The 19995-nt window shown below is 39.2% G+C and overlaps 1 protein-coding gene across 3 annotated transcripts in view; it reads left to right on the top strand.

Annotated features, from left to right (window-relative positions):
* Nucleotides 1–19995, top strand: part of DMD (dystrophin) — a 2676723-nt gene that overhangs the window by 2315874 nt on the left and 340854 nt on the right. For all 3 annotated transcript variants that reach the window (XM_058291720.2, XM_023592525.3, XM_058291721.2), the window contains 2 exons: nucleotides 7792–7912; nucleotides 8541–8809. In XM_058291720.2, the coding sequence (XP_058147703.1) occupies nucleotides 7792–7912; nucleotides 8541–8809 (390 nt within the window). The remainder of the gene's footprint in view (nucleotides 1–7791; nucleotides 7913–8540; nucleotides 8810–19995) is intronic.

Genomic DNA, 19995 nt, shown 5'->3' with positions numbered 1-19995 from the left:
AGGAGAACCGTCAGCAGGGGTGATGTGATCTGATTTACACTTTTAAAAATGGACACTGACTGCTACATGGAGAAATACTGTATGAGGAGCCGAACTGAAATGAGAAAGTTAGGAGGAGGTTGAAACTCTAGGAAGAAGAAGATGACTTGGACTAGAGCGAAAATGATAGATATGGTGAAAAGTGGTTGAATTCAAGATGTATTTTGAAGGTAGAACTGATAGGATTTAAGATGGAGATTGAGTGTGAGGAAAAGTAAAGAGTCAAGGATGACTCTGAGGTGTTGGGCTCGAACAAATGGATAAATGATGGTACTGTTTGTGAAGATGGGAAAGACTTGGAAATGAGCATGTCTGAGGTTGTCTATGTGGAATGAATCAAGAATTCTGTTTTTGGATCATGTTGATAGACAGAGACAAATGGTATGATTCAGTAATTATTCACCACTTACAGTTGACAAGCTGAAATTTTGGCTGAGCTGCTTGAGAATGGATATAAATTAATTTTTCATGGGATTTCCTAATAATCCATTCATCTGTACTGTCATTTCAGAAAGACTCTCCAAATTTTAGGGTTTAGGCCCAGTGACCTAGGACCTAATTCTCTAAATGGTCATGACAATGGATTCCATTTCACCAGGGGATTTATGAAAGTCAGCTCAGAATATAACATCATTGTCAGTAGGAAGTGGCTTCCCCATGGGTTTTTGGAAGTAACCTAGCCTTAGGATTTAGAGTCAAACAGCTGCTCATGATGCTGTGTGGGCACTAAAGTATCCCTCCATAGTATCACAGACCTGCAAGCAGGTTGAACTTAATATAGCTCGTGCCTCTGAACTGAGGTCCATGAATACAACTTTCATTTTAAAAGAGTTCTTAGAAAAATCTCTCTTAACAAGGAATTTGTTAAACACATTTCCCCCCTAAACACTCAAAAAAATGGTTTCTCATTGAGAACAATTAGATTTCTAAAACTTAATTTCAGGCTTGAAATATGTCCAGTTACTTTTCAGCATTGTTTCAAATTGATTTAAATCTCATTTATAAATTAATATTGTTGTTCACGGTGTCGATCATCTAAAACAATGACTTGATGTATCTGATACCGCAACCCCATGACGTCACTTTTTCCAGAAGTGGAGTGATGAAAAAAAGATGGGGCCTTTTTCATCTTATTTAGAGATGATTCTGACCTTTTCTTTATAGCCCATCTGCCCCATTTTCATAACTTCTCTGATACTAGCTGTCTCAAATGAAGATTAAGGGAAACCTCTCTTTCTATTTTTATTCTATTCCCTCTTCCTTCAAGTTTCTTTCTCCCATGAACCCCTATGAATTTGCCTTAGATTCTTGGAGATAAAAGTAATTCCTGTCACCCTACCATAATCCTACTCCAGTTGCCACATTTCTGGTCTTGCCTATTTCCAAGATCTTGGTTTTGAATTCATTGGGCATTGATTGTCCCTGATCAACAATGTATAAACTATTTCTTCTCCACTGGAGACTCAGTAAATATGGTGGCTCTTTAAAATGAATGATGGACAGACGCAATGGATGTGTCATGATGATGGGGGAGAGTGTTACTGTGGGGGGAGTGGTGGGGTGGGAGCAGTGGGGGTGAATGGGGACCTCATATTTTTTGAATGTAATATCTTTTAAAAAATGAATAAATTGAGTAGAATTTGGGGAAAAAAATAAATAAATAAAATGAATGATGGGGAGCAGGTGTGGCTCAAGCAGTTGAGCGTCTTCTTCCTATATAGGAGGTCCTGGGTTCAGTTCCTGGTGCCTCTTAGAAAAAAAAACAAACAATTAAAACAAATGAAAAAACCAGTTCAGGGGAGTCGATGTGGCTCAGGGGATGAGTGCTGGCTTCCTGCATATGAGGTCCCAGGTTCGATTCCTGGCCTCTACTACCTAAAAAAAAAAAAGTGGATGGACATTATGGCGATCCAATCAGTAACTTTCTTATCAGATGTAAAAACAATAAAGGAGGTATACAGACAAAATAGAAATATGAGAACTAGAATGATAACACAGGATGACAAGATGATTAAGTACTGATCAAATTATAAATGTGACTGTGTTAGCATCCTTGTCTTATTTCTTACTCAATCACCATTTGTGTAATGAATAACACTGTTGGAGCACTCATTTTAAGATGTGTCTAGTGTCCTCAAATGCTGCACATTTGAGGAAAAGCCCCAACCAACAGTACAAGCCATGGAACTTCTGAATGTTTGGACATGAGCATCTCCTTTAAGGAAGAAAGCACTTAGTTGAGGAAGGCAGAGCGGTTACATTTGGCTTTGGACCTGGAACATAGAGGAGGCTCAGAGTAAGATCTCTCAGGTTTTTTTTTTTCCCCAAATTTCAGCATTAATAATTTTTTCCACTAATAATTCACAAAACCAGGCTTTGACCTGACAGCCTGTTCTACATCTAAAGCAACCTGGCCTCCATATCACACGCTCTGGCATTCTATCTGGGTGTTGTTATTTGTTCAACATTTATTTAGCATCTACTATGTACCAACCTATGGCTATAATTTTATCATCAGTTTTGATGCTTGGCAGAGACTCTCTTTATATGCCACCATGTAAAACAGCCCTATGACTGATTAATGATCTCAACATATTATTTACAGAATATTAGAACTGAATGTTAGAACTTAGATAAGGTGTTTAGCAAACCCATTCATTTTAAAATGAGGACACAAAGGCTCAGGGAGCTTGTATGACATGGTCTGGATCACGTAGCCAGGTTTTGGCCCAGCCTGGACTTGAACCCCAGGACTCCTGCAGCTCAAAGTAATGCTCTTATCTCCACCTCAGTCTGCCTCCCTAGATGTTTCCATAGCGTCCTGCTAATAGCACATAGTTGTTCCGTCAGATTTCACTCCAAATAACACAATTATAACTTTGCCCTTCATGGGAATATAGGTAAAATTCAGCTCTGGGGAAGCCGTATGTGTTTGAAATAGAGCTGTATCCAGAAAAGCAAGGTCTTGTACTTACATCCAAAGTAATAGGACCTTGTATGCCTCTTCTCTAGGTAAAAGCATGATAGCTTTTCTCCCTGAAATGGCAATACCTGTACCCAGAGCTGTCAAGCTGCCCCTCTCTTCTCTGTAGTACATTAAGCAAATCAGTATCTCATCCTTCATTTCCTCCATACATCATTCTGAGCTACTTATATTTATGGTCTTATTGAGTTTTTTTTTTTTTTTGGTAATATTTACCCTGATTTTTTCCCTGGAAGCAGAGGGGACAATATTAATTAATTAATAATCAATGACTTGGTTCTTCTCTCTTCCTTCCAGGTAACTTTTAAGTTTCTGATATGCTTCATGGCCATTAGGATTTTCCACTTGTATGACTTCCAAATTGCTATAATTCAGGAAACTTTTCTTTTTGGGCTCTCACTCACTTTCAGAACTGTCTAAAGAATTTCAAGATTTGGATTTTAAGTGTCTAATGAACTGATGACCTTAGGTAAATCCTAACTTATCTGTACCTCAACTTGCGTTGGTAAAACATCCATAGTATAAAAGTGTACACCACATACATACCTACTTGATCAAACTCTTAACTCTTTAAGGATATAAGACCTGATCTTTTTCCTTAAGGACTTAATACATAGACCTATCTCTTTTGTTTTATTTTGCTCCCCTTCCCCCCGACCCCAGTTGTCTGTCTGTGTCCGTTCGCTGTGTGTGTTCTTCTGTGTCTGCTTGGATTCTTGTCAGCGGCACCGGGAATCTGTGTCTCTTTTTGTTGCATCATCTTGCTGTGTCAGCTCTCCGTGTATATGGGGCCACTCCTGGGCAGGCTGTGCTTTTTTTTTTTGTGGGGCAACTCTCCTTACAGGGCACACTCACGCGTGGGGCTCCCCTACACGGGGACACCCCTGCGTGGCAGGGCACTCCTTGCTCGCATCAGCACTGCACGTGGGCCAGCTCCACATGGGTCAGGAGGCCCTGGGTTTGAACCCTGGACCTTCCATGTGGTAGGCAGATGCTCTATCTGTTGAGCCAAATCTGCTTCCAAGATAGACCTATCTCTTTTAAGCTCCATGATATCTATAAGGACCACTGATGCCCATTGCCTAAAATGGTGTCTGGTACATAGCAGGTACTCAAAATTGGTTAAGTAAATTAAGTAGAAACCTTTCATATAACCAAGATAAAATAACATTCGTATTTATTTTTTTTTACTTTATTTTATTTTTTATTGATTTTGTAATAATATTACATTAAAAATATATATATATGAGGTCCCTTTGAACCCTACCACCCCCACCCCACCTCTCCCCCCCCCCCCAGCAACACTCCTTCCCATCATCATGACATATCCATTGCATTTGGCAGGTACATCTTTGGACACCTCTGCACCTCATGGTCAATGGTCCACATCATGGCCCATACTCTCCCCCATTCCATCCAGTGGGCCCTGTGAGGATTTACAATGTCCGGTGATTGCCCCTGAAGCACCATCCAGGACAGCTCCATGTCCCAAAGACGCCTCCACCTCTCATCTCTTCCTGCCTTTCCCCATACCCATCAGAAAAGGTGGCATTGGATTGAGAAAAGTGAACATTCATATTTATAATCTTCTTCATATAGTAAGAAACATTGCCATTTTCTTCATCTTCTCATTTTCTCAACCCATGTCTCCTTTTTCCCTGTTGTTTTTTTTTTACCCTTTTTTGTGTTTACTCTAAATTTTCCTAAATTCTGAACAAAGAATTACTTAACCCTTTCTTCCATCCATTTCCTTTACTTAATTTCAGAAAATAGTATGGAAGTAATGGTGATTGTGTCCCTGTAATGACAGCGCTTCCTTTGTCTTTTCTTTAGACTCATTTTAATCCTCAGTGATTCATATTTAAGACATGAACTGTGCAGCTGTGGTGGCGCTAAGCCCTTGGCAACAATTGGAGGAGAAAACAAAGGGTCTCTAACCATGAATGACACTTTGCCTGGAATTATTTGTTGTTCATTTTTTAATTTTAATTTTTTTAAGATTTATTTATTTATTCTGCCCCCCTCATTGTTTTGCACTCACTGTCTGCTCTCTGTGTCCATTCACTGTGTGTTCTTCTGTGTCTGCTTGTCTTCTTTTTAGGTGGCACCAGGAACTGATCCTGGGACCTTCTGGAATGGGAGGGAGGTGCTCAATCTCTTGCGCCACCTCAGCTCCCTGGTCTGCTGCATCTCTTATTTCTCTCCTCTGTATCTCTTTTTGTTGCATCATCTTGTTGCACCAGCTCTCCACGTGGACCAGCTTGCCTTTCACCAGGAGGCCCTGGGAATCGAACCCTGAACCTCCTAAATGTAAATTGGAGCCCAATTGATTAAGCCACATCTGCTTCCCTGATGTTCATTTTTGACAATGGAATTGTACCATAAAATAATGCCTTGGATCTTTAAGTTGGATAGAATCTTTAAGATTCATGTTCTTATTTACAGACCTTGTTCCAACAATTACCTCCAATTTCTCCTGTCTAGGCTTTTCACATTTTCCTCTCTGCTAGAGTGACCAACTGCCCTAGTTTGCCTGAGACTATCCTGGTTTTAGCATTGAAAGTCTCGCATCCTGAAAAACTCCTTAGTCCTGAGCAATCCAGGACAGTTGGTCACCCTATTGCTAGCTTCCATCTTTCAGTCTATATTCAAATCATTCCTATCGTAAAAAAAGAAAACAATGATGACAACAGCAACAACAACAACAACAAAATACCCATATCTTCCCTTTGCCTTGTCATTCTTTCTGTCCTGTCCTTCCTTCTTTTTTTCTCTTAGGAAAAAAAAAATTGAACAAATAGTTTTCACTTGAAATGCCGACTCCATTTTCTCTCACTCATTCCCCAACTAAACCGATTTTGGGGGCTTCTGCTCTCCAACAAAATTGTTCTCACTAAGGCACCAATGACTCGTTCCTAAACTTCATGGACACTTTTCAGGGCTGATCTTGCTTGACCTCCATGTCATTATCGGACAGTCTTAGCAACCTTCTTCCTCTCGAAACTCTCACTGTCTCTTCAGTAGTTCAGTACTCCTCTTTCCCCCCTACCCCTACCTCTCCACTTATCCACTCCTTTTTGACCTCTCATGGGAACTTCCTCTATCCACCTCTTTTGCTTTGATGTTCCCCCAAATTTTCTTCTCAGCCTACAGCACTCTGCGTAACCTCATCAACTCATGCAATTTTAATCCTTGCCTATATGCATTATAATAGGTGCTCAGTGGATATGAATAAGCAAATGACTCCTACATCTCCTTTTCCTTTCCCCTAAACATCAGACTTCCATTTTTATTTCTTTCTGGAAGGCATGTTGCCTGTCCAGGCCAAGAATATTACACTCTCTTACTCTATTCCTCACATAAAATCCTTCCCCCATCTTAGTTGCATTTTTAATATTCATCCTTATTAATTTTATCCTGAATGCATGTATGAGATCTTCTGGATCAGAGACAGATTTCTTTTAATTACCTGACAGTAAATAACATTGCTCCACTCCTCCTTGTTCCCAGCCTTAACCCTGGGGTGAAACCATGAGAGCTGATGAAAAGTTTTCCTGTATGAGTGACTGGGCACTCTGTATGCAAGGGAAAGGATTTTTCTCTGCTTATAAAGGAGAAGGAGGCAGCTCTCCTTGGAAACTTCTTAAGCCTGAGTCCTAGCTCCAGCCTCTGCAGAAGCCCCTAGCCCCATGTGTTGCAGGTCTTACAACCAGGAGATGTTCCTAAGGTCTGGGTTTCATATTTTTTGAAATGTAAACACTCAGAGAGATAGCTAATCCAGTCTTCCTAACACCTTAGGGCTGTACCTAGGAACCTAGTGTGGGCTGTAACCATTTGGCTCTCTTGGATCCTAATATTCCACTAATATTTTGGTTTACCCGCTTTGCCTCTCTCTACTGAAATGTAATGATGGAAGATGAACCAGCTTGTAAATGATCAGTCTCAGAATTCCTTTGAATGGATTTTTATTTTTATAAATGTCATACAATACAGATGGCAAATATTTATGAATATAGAAAGCAAAACCTAGACAGTTTGCTTTTCTTTTAACTTCTTGTACCAAGGAAGATTATATATTCTAGTTTAAATACGACCTCAGGACACCTCTTCTAGATCCACTCATATATAAAAACTTGTTCCGCCCATTCCTACCTCCAAAATATCTTAAAAACACTTCTCCCATTCTCAAAGAGGTCACAATCCATAATGTAATGGAAATTTTTCACAAGCACTGAGATTTTTCACTTAGTTTATTGTTAATACACTAATTAACGTTTGGGTGGTGCATTTTGACAGAATTAACAGGTGATTATCAGTTGAATTGGTTGTATACATCAATGCAGCCCGAGAGTTTCCTCAAATGGTGCTTAAGGCTTCCCCTTACCTTCTGGATACCCATTCGTGTGGGTGTATAAAGTCTTTGTTACCTAGCCTTGCAATACATACTTTGCAGTTTTAGCTCTAGATTTTAAGTTTAGCAATGAGATTATATGAACAAAGTATTCTTATCTTGAATGACAGTGCATTAGCTTATCTTAAAAGCTCCTCCCTCCTCCCCAGGAGAGAGTTTTACAAAAACCCAGTGGCTTCCTGATTAGCAGAAAGACCCGAAAGCCTTCCTTATCATTTTATGATATGATTATCAGCTTGTAAACAGTGGAGGTCGAAATTGACCTGGGTATTTCATAACCAAGTTCTGAGCACCCAGGATTAATTTTGAGAAGAATGCCACAAGCCAAATAAGTCTTTCTTTTCATCTCATTTCACAGGCCTTCAAGAGGGAATTGAAAGCTAAAGAACCTGTAATCATGAGTACTCTTGAGACTGTACGCATATTTCTGACAGAGCAGCCTTTGGAAGGACTAGAGAAACTCTACCAGGAGCCCAGAGGTAATTGAATGTGAAACTGTAGTAACATATTAATAGAAGGATCAGTGGTGACAGGCCACCCATCCCTTCTTGCTGCCCGGGTCTGGATAACTCATATTCTCTAGGTTAAATAGAATCAGTTCAAATTTTTTAAAAAGATGTGGAAAAAGAAAAAAGAACTGTACAGTGCCGTGCATAAATATGTCTGTACATTCGTAAATAAACATTAAAAAAGATTAGGGATCAGTTATTGAAATATTTAGAAAACAAACCAAAGGAGTTTATCTGTGAGGATGAATTCTATTGTTACAAAGACTACAAGCTACTTTTCTGTTGAAAAGTTTGAAAATCTGACTGAAGTAAATCAGAACTTATGGTGTGCTTCCTAACATTTTTCTACTCAGTAGCTTAAATGAATCTTGGATGAACTGATTGATAAAAGGCAGAACTGATTCATTCAGCAAGGCAGACTTTCTATGTGCTGGACTGTATGAAAATGTATGCCAAAGTTTTAAAGAGCCATTGGTAGATTGGCCTCTTGTTATAGCTGTACTCTCTCTCTTCCAAGTATGACCTTTTCAGTGAGGTTAATTTTTTTAAAACAAAAACGAATGTGGCCTAAAACCTTGTCATCGTATTGCCAATTTAGAACTGCCTCCTGAGGAGAGAGCCCAGAATGTTACCCGGCTCCTACGAAAGCAGGCTGAGGAAGTCAATGCTGAGTGGAAAAAACTGAACCTTCACTCTGCTGACTGGCAGAGGCAAATCGATGAGGCCCTGGAAAGACTCCAGGAACTTCAGGAGGCAACGGATGAGCTGGACCTCAAGCTGCGCCAGGCTGAGGTGATCAAGGGATCCTGGCAGCCTGTGGGTGATCTCCTCATTGACTCTCTCCAGGATCACCTCGAAAAAGTCAAGGTACCTTCTATTGCTTTGCTTCAGGGCCCCTTGAGAGACACCAAAGAGGTTCTCATCTGAACTTGGGCATAGCATTTTCTTCCCACAAAGTTAAAAGTAGGGACCTTCAGAAATAGAAAATAAGTCCATCCTTGACAAAATCAAAGTCTTCTTGCACCGCGTACTTTCTCCAGGAGAAGATTAGTGATCTAATCATTTGTATGTCTTCAATGAGATGAAATGAAATATTGAAAAATTACAGGGCAAAAATATCATTTTTGATTTTGCTATTTGGAAATTAATTTTAAAGGCGTGTACAAAGGTGGCCTGATTGTTACATATTCTTTGTACTACCTGGTATCAGAGTAGGAAAAATACAATGCTTAATCAAGAGCTTGGAGTCTAGGTTTTGACCTTTTTGCCGACTGAATTTTTTGATTTATGTAAGTTATGGTCACCGTGAAATGAGGCTGTTAATGCTGCCCTCTCAGAATGCAAGCAACATATAATTTTGAGTTGCATTAGTCTGCCACAACTGTGAGGAAATATCATTATATTTTTGGGATACTACTGCCCATGAGACCAAACTTATATCCCCCTGTGGCACAAGTAGGGTAAATATATTCATGAAGAAAGAATATACATATTGAGGCATATCAGTTTGATTGTGTTTACACATCTAGTGTCAAGACTATAAAAGTCCTCTAGATTAAAATTCAGAATTCTCTCCTGCCCTTGGGTATGTTTGCTAGTACCCTCATTCTGAAGTCCTCTTCTGCCATAGTTTTCATAGCACTATTTTGTCCCAATTCTTCTCCTTCCTCTATTTTCTTAATCTTCACCCACTGTTCAAATGTTGATGTGCCCAAATTTCTACCCTTTGTCCAATTCTCTTTTCATTGTATTAACACTCTCTGTTTGAAATGCCACGGATGGTGACAAATCCAAATCTCTAGCCTGAATCTTTATTCCACATTTGTCACCTGAATCACAAATACAACTATTCTAAAACCAAACTCATTTTTCATGCTCTTCTGTTTTCCCATTCGCTTACCTTGTTCTGCTTCTTCCTGCCCCTTTTTCCGGGTTTCCTATTTCAATTAATGGATCATAATCCAATAAGTTTCCCAGAATAGAAACCTTAGGATCATCCTTGAATCCTTTTCTGTTTTCCATGACTGTACTCAATTGTTCATTTTATCTCAGAATCTCTTTTTGTATATTCTTCCCTCTTTTCAACCAATGCCCTGCTTTAGCCCTTAGCATCTCTTAGATTACTGCATTATGTATCTTTAAATTCCATTCCCCTGTCAGTGAGCCTGGCATATTGTAGATACAGCATTTTAGATATTTGGTTGATGATGAATGGAAGAACAACTTCTTTACTGGTATTTCTACTTGATCCAGCCTCTTTCAACTCCAATCTAAGCTCCTCCCAGGGTCTTTATAAAACATAAACTTCATTGTATGAAATGGTTTCCATTTGCCTGGAGAACGAAATGCAATAAACGGCGAGCATAGCTGGCCCTTTTCTTCCTAGCCCTAGCTTAAATTCCAGGTTGTAATTCCCATCCTCCAGGACGTTTAAAACACCCTGACCACACACCATCCCCTTTACTCAAGTATGCCATCTTTTCTTCATAACTCCCTGCCTTTTTAAATGCTCTTCTCTCTGCCTGGATCACCCCCTCATTATCTGCCTGGTCAACTCCCACTCAGTCCTCAAGGACCAACTCAAATGTCACCTGTGTTTTTAGCTTTCCCTGAATTTCTCCCACCTCCAATCCCCACCAAGCAGAAGAAACTGTTCTTCAGTTTGGTGCTCTCATGACTCACCGAACATACTCAGATTGTCACACTTAAATTTCACATATCTTGTAGCACGTTACTTAGGTATTTTTCCTCCTATAGAATGTGAGGCACTAAGAGAAGGATCATGCTGTATATTTTAGAATTCCCAGCTCCTAGCAACCACCAGGAGCATATAAGGAACTTAATTTCCCATACATTAATCACAATTTCATTTCCCGTGTATTAGTTTGTAAGGCTCTCATCCCAATAATGTCAAAACATATAAACATTAAAGATTCCTTTTAAAAAGTGCTTATCTATGCCAACAATTCCATCTTTCTCAGACATCAATACCCTTTAGTTATGGTAGTTATTGGAATATTTATGTACCAGTCATAATGGATGTGATTGTTTTTGTTTCTAATCTAGTATTATATAAATATTTTGTGCATATTTTTAAATTATGGATTACATTAATTTATATATATTTATTTCACTTTAGTAGCTCCTCTTCAATTTTGCAGTGGAAAAATATCAATCACTTCTCTCCATTACATCTTTTTTTTTTAGGAGGTACGAGAGCTTGAACCTGGAACCTCATACATTCATACATGCAAAGCAGGCGCTCAACCAACTGAGCCACACCCAATTCTTTCCATTTTATCTCATTGACACCAAGTTTGACGCTCTGAAGCTTTTGTGATGGTAGTTTACAAGAAACGAATTTGATTAACTAAAATCTATTTTGAAGAGTAGAGTACTTAAAACCACTTTTCTCCCCAGCAATATAAATCCTTGGAGGCTCCATGCTTGAGGGGACTCCAAACTGATAGCTAGTCAATGAGCCAGAAGAACATTTTATATACCTGCCTCAGTTCATTTTCATCACCTCTAGTAATGCTATCAAAACAGCATCTGCATCCTAATCTTATTTGTTAAAGATATTGTTATTCAGGTGACTATGAAATACGTGCTTCTTTAGGATTTAGCATTTTATTATTTCATTAGCAGCTGTGGCTTCTGAAAGGCTTGGGGAAGTAAGCGTGGGGCCTCTGTGGAAATTGAGTTTTTGCTGTCTAATTATCTTCAGGACAAGGCAAATACAGTAAATCAAGAGGAAGTAACATAATTTTAATGTTGACTCTTTAGCTCAAGAAGAGAATCTTGGCCTTCCAAATATAGCTTCCATAGGAGTAACCACTAGAATAATATTTTAATTTAAAATGCCTCTTTACTTTTAAAATTCTTGATTTATATTGCTTATAAAATGTTTTAGAAACAAAATCATGATTTCTTGCTTTACCAGAATAAACACCAATGTTTATTTGACTGCACAAATATTCTATTTTCCTTGTAGTAATGAGAAATAAGAATAACTCTTGACTCATTAGATACTCTAGATAGATCATTAAGTAGAATACCTATGGGCTTTAATATAGTAGAATAACTCTTGAACCTAAAATCTACATATGACATTTTTGTTTTTAAGAACAATCCTGATGTGAAAAAGTTTGTGGGTGGTCGTTGTTGTTCAGTGCTTTGTTTTGTCCTAATCTACCCTAGTTCCTTTACACAAAAAGTCATACATCAGTCTTGGGCCAGGAATATTTCACTGCTTTAGTTTGTCTGTTTACTTTAAGCACAGTTTCTGCACACTATAGTTACTCTCCCAGGATGATGTATTGGAATATGCAAATTTGCCACATCCATGTAGTTATGCATTTTACATATTTTTGCCAGATTTTTAACTTACTTTTTTTTCCAAATTCTACTCAATTTATTCATTTTTTTAAAAATATTACATTCAAAAAATATGAGGTCCCCATTCACCCCCACCACCCCCCACCACCCCCCCCGTTACACTCTCCCCCATCATCATGACACATCCATTGCATCTGGTGAGAATTTACTTTTTTTGTGTTTGCTTTTGTTTTTTGTTTTTTGGGGTTTTCTTTTTGTTTTTTGTTTTTTTTTTTGCTGCAGAAAATCAAAGGCAGGAATTGTGCTAGCTTTTCTTTTAACCTCTTACAAAGAAACAGTTTTCAGTGGACCTTTTTGTAATTTCTAATTGAGATCAATTTGGTGATGTATATAGTGGACCAGAGACTCTTATGAAACCACCATGATGATATGTGTTCAATTTTCACACCTAAAGCTTTAAGAAGAAAACTGGCAAGTGCATCTCTTCAGGCCTACCATCCTGAGTGCTTATGGCTTAGTTTATTTCAGAAATTTGTCAAAGAATTGCCATCTCAGAATTTGACATTGCAAAAACCAAGTATATTTCCTCCTGACAGAGAATGTGAAATGTGATGTAACATAATCAAATTTCAACTTCGCTTTGGCAAGCAGAAAGCTTGCATTCATGTTCACGCAGCTCTGTCTTCCTTCCCTGCTTTTCTCCTCTTAACTCTGGTTCTAACATATGAGCCGACATCAAATCCTCTCTTATATATGAGATTTATAAAGAAAGTTTATAATCCTTTTTTATAAAGAGTTATGGCCTGCATTGATATACAGAACCATCACAGACAGGGAAGCTCAGAGAATGATTCAAGATACAGAACCTCTCCCAACTCTGAAGAAAGGAATGATATCTTCATATCTAATGAGCTGTACTGCTCACGGTAGGAAGAAGAACGTTTACTAATATTTAGTTGTTGTTAACTACAAATGAATTGTTTTAGTGAGGCTTTTGTTGTCTTTGCTTTTCTGAAAATGCTATATGTATTAAATAAGTCTTCGATCGAGAAGAAGAAACAAATAAGATGTAATCCTTATAAATCCGAGTTAAATATGGAACTAATGCTTGTCACATGGAGTAACCAGGGTTTTCAAAGCATGCAATTGTGATGTTTAAAAGCATCTGATTTGGCCTTTAATATCTGGGAATATATGTATAAGCAGTCATGTGATAGTAAGGTCTTACAATGTACTTTAAAAGTATTAATATTTAATTTATTTTTTAAAAAATAGAACAGTCATTGTTGGCTTTAATAGAGCTTAGAAACCGAAGTATAAATTAGTCATCTTAAAAATCCTGTCCAAATTATTTGTTCAATATAAAACGATCTGTAAGTTAGTATTGCTGGAGAGCTCATTACTTAGTACCCATATATTCCCTCTCATTTCCTGCGTTGTTTATAAAGCTAAAAGCAAATTACTTAGGACAGCAATGTCAAATCACTTTCCTTCCCCATAGCATCTGATTTTAGACAGCACTGTGTGTATTTTAAAAGTCGCTACCTCAACTTAGGCAAATAGAACCTTCGTTTACCATGCTATTGCCATCCCGCCTTTGAAACTTCTGAAAAGGCAGAGCGGGGTAATTGTTTCAGACATCTGCTTAGCATACTTTGAAGTGCATATAAGTTCCTTTTCGGTTTCATTTGAACCCCAGCTGTCTTCAACGAAGTCTATAATCAATCTGAATTAAGTTGTCCTACTTCTCCTAATAAGTCTCTTATTAAGTTCTGCATCAGCCTCTTAGGGAGACTTAAAAGCTAATTCATGTAGAATTGCCATTTTCTACTAATTCATTTGTCAGCTCTCCAAATTCCAACTAAAACAATTGCAAAGCCTATTAATTTGACTCTTCATAAACAACTTATGTAAGTATAGTATACATTGGAACCAAGCAAACAATTTAAAACAGTGGGTGGGAGGAAATGAGCTGACATTCAACACGCTCCTTTTGACTATTCGGAGATGCCTTCCACATTCAAAGCATAAAGCCATTTACCTAATAGGAGAAACATCCTTCTGCTTTTACTTTCATAAATAAGATAATTACTGAGTGAACTTTGCTTAAAGATACGAAAAGGCTTTGAAACAGTTGGAAAAGGAACATGTTCTTTTTATTATTGAGCTTATTTTAATTTGGACTGCTTTGTGTTCCTTAGATGGACTGTGATAAAAAGAAGGCACTAGAAATTGTTACCATTGTTATTGTATTAAAATCAGAGTTGTACAGCTCCTCTTCTGGTCATGGGACATTTAGGAGAACATGGATAATCAAAATGTTCAGCTAATGAGTTCATATGACATTATTCTACCTAAGAAGTATTTAATTAGATAATAAAAATGTCTCCAAGGAATATAATCCTTCCTACTATTTGAAAACAACCATATCAAAAACTGATCCTTTGATATGCCAATCCTGTTTACTGAGGATTTTAGCCCAGAAGCTTTGCTTGTGGCTGGTGTTAATTATAAATATTATTCCACAAGAGTTGTAGGTAATCAAAGACTATTCAAAACAAAGACTTAAGGAATATGCTATCAGCTTTAAAGGGTCTAAAAACTCACTCATTCATTCATTCATTCATTCTCGATATGGTTGAAACCTATACCTAGAGAGGTCTGATCTCATTATGGAGTGTGAACGTTTAATTTATTTCATCTGTTGGATTAATGGGATCTTTGTTTTCCTGGGAATATTATTATTTAGCACCAAGCTGAGGGAGCAAGCATTTTTATTAGTCTGTGTATGTGTGCATGTACCACATTAAGTAGAAACCGTTTTATAATGTGAAAGTTATTTATTTAGCTGAAATTCCATATTTCTTAGAAAATGGTAGTGCACAGCCAATATGTACTTTTAATTCTCCCTTGGCATCAACCAATGTTGTAACAAGTTTAAAGTTCACGATTATGTTACTCTCCTACCATTAGGACAACAAGGAATTATTTAAGAGCAAATAACCCAAGGAGTGGGCTCCTGCTATGTTCTTGTCATGCTCAGCAATTACAATTTTCAAAACTGTACAGCTAACATTGACACCAATGTTAGGCCTTACACAACCTTACATTAACTAAGTCAAGCAATGGCCTTGAATAGTTGTGCTTGGTAAGCCAGTTTTTCTGGGTATTAGGGGAACAGATGTGCCTAGAATGCTAATATAGCCCTCTCATTTTCATGGCGCCTAACAAAAGAGAACTTGTTCATAATATGACTTTTCTTCTCATACCAAAAATATTTTCAGTTTTATTTTTCGTTTACTGTATGTATTGCTATCAAAAGCCTTTACCAAAAGCAGCGCTTCTCACACCTTTCTGCTTCACTTCTCCTAACGGGCCAAGGAGATAAAGCCTGATTTCTCCCTCTTCTACCTGCTCATCCCTTCTTACCATGAGCATGAAATTTGCTTAGTGTTTCTTATTTTATTTTTAAATCTCATGTCAATTTTGTGGGCATGCGGGTATTTGTGGGATTTTAACATGAGAAAAAGTTTTTTTCTCCAAAATCTTAAGTAAGATGAGTCCTCCAGTACATTTACCTCTAGATGTGAAAGCATAATTAGAGAAGCCTGATTTTAAGGATTGCCCAATTTGTGCAGGCTTCCTCATCTTCAGTCAGTTTCTTTTATGGACACATGAACAAAGAGTAGACCCCTGCCATTTTAAATTTATCTTTTAAAATTTATCAGTTTCATCTGATCATTGTGACCCCAAACATCTGTGACCTGTAGTTCTTGGGAATTTTGAATCCATATTTTTCGAGGCTTTTATACAGTAGTCACTTAACTAATGATTTAACTGTTGTCTCAAGTCAGGTTGCCTCAAAGCAGAGCTTGAGAACAGAAGAGATCCATAAAATAGTAGGGGAGAGTTATAGGGGAGGAGAAAGCCACAAACCAGCAATCTCAGGCAAACGCCGTGGCCTGATACATAGGGAGAAGGCTCTGGACACAGCATAGATGTCCTTTGATTCCCCATCAGTTAGGCATTGCCTATGGCCAGTAGTGTGCTGGTAAATATTTATCAACTAGCTTTGAGGAGTGGTGTTTTAGCTTGCTAAAGGCTGTCAATGCAGAATACCAGAAATGGGTTGGCGTTTACAATGGGAATTTATTAGTTTAAAAGCTTACATTTGGGGAGCAGGTGTAGTGCAGTGATTTGAGTGTCTGTTCCCAATGTATGAGGTCCTGGGTTCAATCCCTAGTACTTCCTAAAAGATAAAATTAAAATTAAAAAGCTTACAGTTCTGAAGCTAAGAAAAATGTCCAAATCAAGGCATCAAGTGAAGCTCTCTCCCCAAAGGTCGGCTGCTGGAGATCCTGGACTCCTACCACGTAGCAAGGCACAACAGCAACTCCGCCAGTCTCTGCCTTCTCCTTCAGGCTCACTTTCTTCCCAAGCTCAGCTGTGAGCCATCAGGCGCATGGCAGGGCATAATGGTGGTGTCGGCTGTCTAGCCTCTCCGCTGGGCCCCATTGCTAGTTCTGCTTCGGTCTACTCCATCCATGGTTTTTCTCTCTCCCAGAGTAGTTAATTTCAACTTCTGGAGGCTTCTCTTTATCATGGTGACTTTTTGCCTGTGTCTGTGGCTTTTATTCCTCCACTTATAAAGGACTCCAGTAAGATGATTAAGACTCATCCTGAGTCATGCCCTACTAAGATGATCAAATCAAAGGAAGGCCCCTTAACTGAATCTAATCAAAGGGTTCATCTACAGTAGGTTTACATGCATGGGAATGGATTGGCTTTAAGGACAGGATTTTCTGGGGGTCTACAAAAAGACTCAAACCAGCACAAAGTGGAGTCCCTGATTTTTAGCATTTCACAATTTTTGTGGTGTAAATACCCCCATTGTCATTGATTTCAAGCTGCTAACATGATGTCACTGAACACCAAATTGGGAAGAGATGACACAATTGAGTCTTGGACTCCACTACAGTACACATCTGGCTGTGGTATGGGCCACCTCCTGTGGAGCCTGTGTTATATCCCATGCCAATGGCATGGGTTATTTACTGAGCTAGGGTGTTCCAATCTACCTCTCTGGAGAAGGAAGGAAGCTGTGAGACATTAGCAGTCAGCAGTCACAGCAGCTGGCGCATGGATGCTGTATTAGTCAGGATAGGGAAATAGAATCATCAGGTGATATCTGTAAATAGCATAAGATTTTATAAAATTTTCTCACGTGACTGTGGGGATGCACAGGTCCAAATTCTGCAAGCAGGCTGCAAACCAGGGGCTCTGATGAAGGTCCTTGATGTGTTCCCATGAGGCATTGGCTGTCCGAACTCAAGCTAGAAAATTCTCTCTGAATGCCAAAATCACTTCCCCTTTTAAGGCATTCAACTGATTGGATAAAATGTCATCCACTGGCGACAGCAATTTCCCTGGTTGATTGTAGATGTAATCAGCCATCTATGCAATAAACTCACTGGTGACTAAAGTCCATAAATGTCCTTTTATTGTAATTAGCCCAGTGCTTGCTTGAACAAACAACTGGGCACAATTACCTGGCCTAGTTGACACATTAACTTAACTATCACAGATGCCCAGGCCAGGTAAATTGGATCTGAGCAGAGTACAACAGTGTACCCCACAACTGATAGGTGAACCTAGTTGTATTAGTCAGCCAAAGGGATGCTGATACAAAATACCAGAAATTGGTTGATTTTTATAACGGGTATTTATTTGGGGTAGGAGCTTACAGGTACCAGGCCATAAGCATAAGTTACTTCCCTCACCAAAGTCTATTTTCACGTGTTGGAGCAAGATGGCTGCCGATGTCTGAGAAGTTTCAGGCTTCCTGGGTTCCTCCCTTCCTGGGTCTTGCTTCTCTCTGGGTTCAAGGTTCCTTTCTTCCTGGGGCTGGCTTCTTCCTGGGCTCAGGGTTCCTCTTTTCCTGGGGCTTGCTTCTGTTTCCTCTGTGAGCTTACTTCCTGGGGCTCCAGCTTAAGGCTTTAGCATCAGACTCCAACCTCAAAAACCCTCCACTCTGTCCTTTGCCAGGTCTTTTATCTGTGAGTCCCCACCCACCAAGGGGTGGGGACTCAACGCCCTATTAACACAAGAGGATAACTTGATTAAATAATCAAGTAAACCTCTGAATCCAATATAATCTCATATGCCTATAGGAAAAGACCAGTTTACAACCATAATCCAATACTTCTTTTTGGAATTCATCAATAATATCAAACTGCTACACTAGTAATCCACTCAACCTCCATATCTCAACATAGCTTTTCCAATGATGTTTTATTTGTTTTTCTTTCATTCACTCATTCTTCAGATATTTATCCAAGGCCTACTACATGCCTATTACATCATCAATTTGGTGAGCTGCCTTATACACAGTTATCTGCCCTATATATATTATGTATTATATAAAGGATATTGGTACACACATATAATTTTGTACTGTCAAATGGCCCAAACCAAACTTCAGAGGGAACATACAATTTTTTTTTTTTTTTTAAAGATTTATTTATTTATTTAATTTCCCCCCTCCCCTGGTTGTCTGTTCTTGGTGTCTGTTTGCTGTGTCTTGTTTCTTTGTCCGCTTCTGTTGTCGTCAGCGGCTCGGGAAGTGTGGGCGGCGCCATTCCTGGGCAGGCTGCTCTCTCTTTTCACGCTGGGCGGCTTTCCTCACGGGCGCACTCCTTGCACGTGGGGCTCCCCCACGCGGGGACACCCTTGCGTGGCACGGCACTCCTTGCGCACATCAGCGCTGCGCATGGCCAGCTCCACACAGGTCAAGGAGGCCCGGGGTTTGAACCGCGGACCTCCCATGTGGTAGACGGACGCCCTAACCACTGGGCCAAAGTCCGTTTCCCGGGAACATACAATTTAAACCACCAACTCCCTTAAAAATTTTCCTTCAAAACTCCAACCAAGAGTTGGATAATTAGAAATGCAACTGATTTCTGGCCTCCGGGTTAGATCTTTCAGAAATGGAGATAGGAATATAGTTCCACATATCAGATCATTAGCATTCATATTTAGAGCTTGCCTTTAAAAGTAAACAAATAGGAAAAGTCACTGTTTCAGTTTCTAGGCTGCTCAAGCAAATCCCATGCAATGCGTCGGCTCGAATAATGGGAATTTACTAGCTTACCAGTTTGAGGTCAGAAAGAAAGACTAAATCAAGGCATCAAGATGATGCTTTCTTCCTGAAGACTGTGGCATTCTAGGGCTGGCTACCAGCAATCCTTGGCTCTTTTGTCACATGGCAAGGCACATAACAGCATCTCCTGGTCTCTCCCTTCTTTTCTGGGTTCTGTCAAGGTCCAGCTTCTTGCTTCCTGTGACTTTCTTGCTCTCCTTCTGAATTTCATTCATACGGTAAAGGAATCCAGTAATAGGATTAAGACCCATCCTGATTGGGCTGGGACATAACTGATGTAACCTCATCAAAAGGCCCTACTTAACAATGAGTTCACACCCACAGGAATGAATTAGATTTAAAAACATGTCTTTCTGGAGTATATACAGCTTCAGACCACCACAGGCACCATGCCCAAAAGTTGCCATGAATCTTTCTTACCATGATGTGATAAGAAAAACATTCTTGGGGAAGCAGATGTGGCTCAAGTGATAGAGCTTCCGCCTATCATATGGGAGAACCTGGGTTCAACCCCTGGGGCCTCCTGGAGAAAAAGAAGAGGAAGCATGCCCATGCA

The sequence above is a fragment of the Dasypus novemcinctus genome, chromosome X (genome assembly GCF_030445035.2).
Source record: "Dasypus novemcinctus isolate mDasNov1 chromosome X, mDasNov1.1.hap2, whole genome shotgun sequence".
Lineage (NCBI taxonomy): Eukaryota > Metazoa > Chordata > Mammalia > Cingulata > Dasypodidae > Dasypus > Dasypus novemcinctus.
Note: the sequence above shows the minus strand (reverse complement) of the source record. Positions and strands in the feature narration are given on the sequence as shown.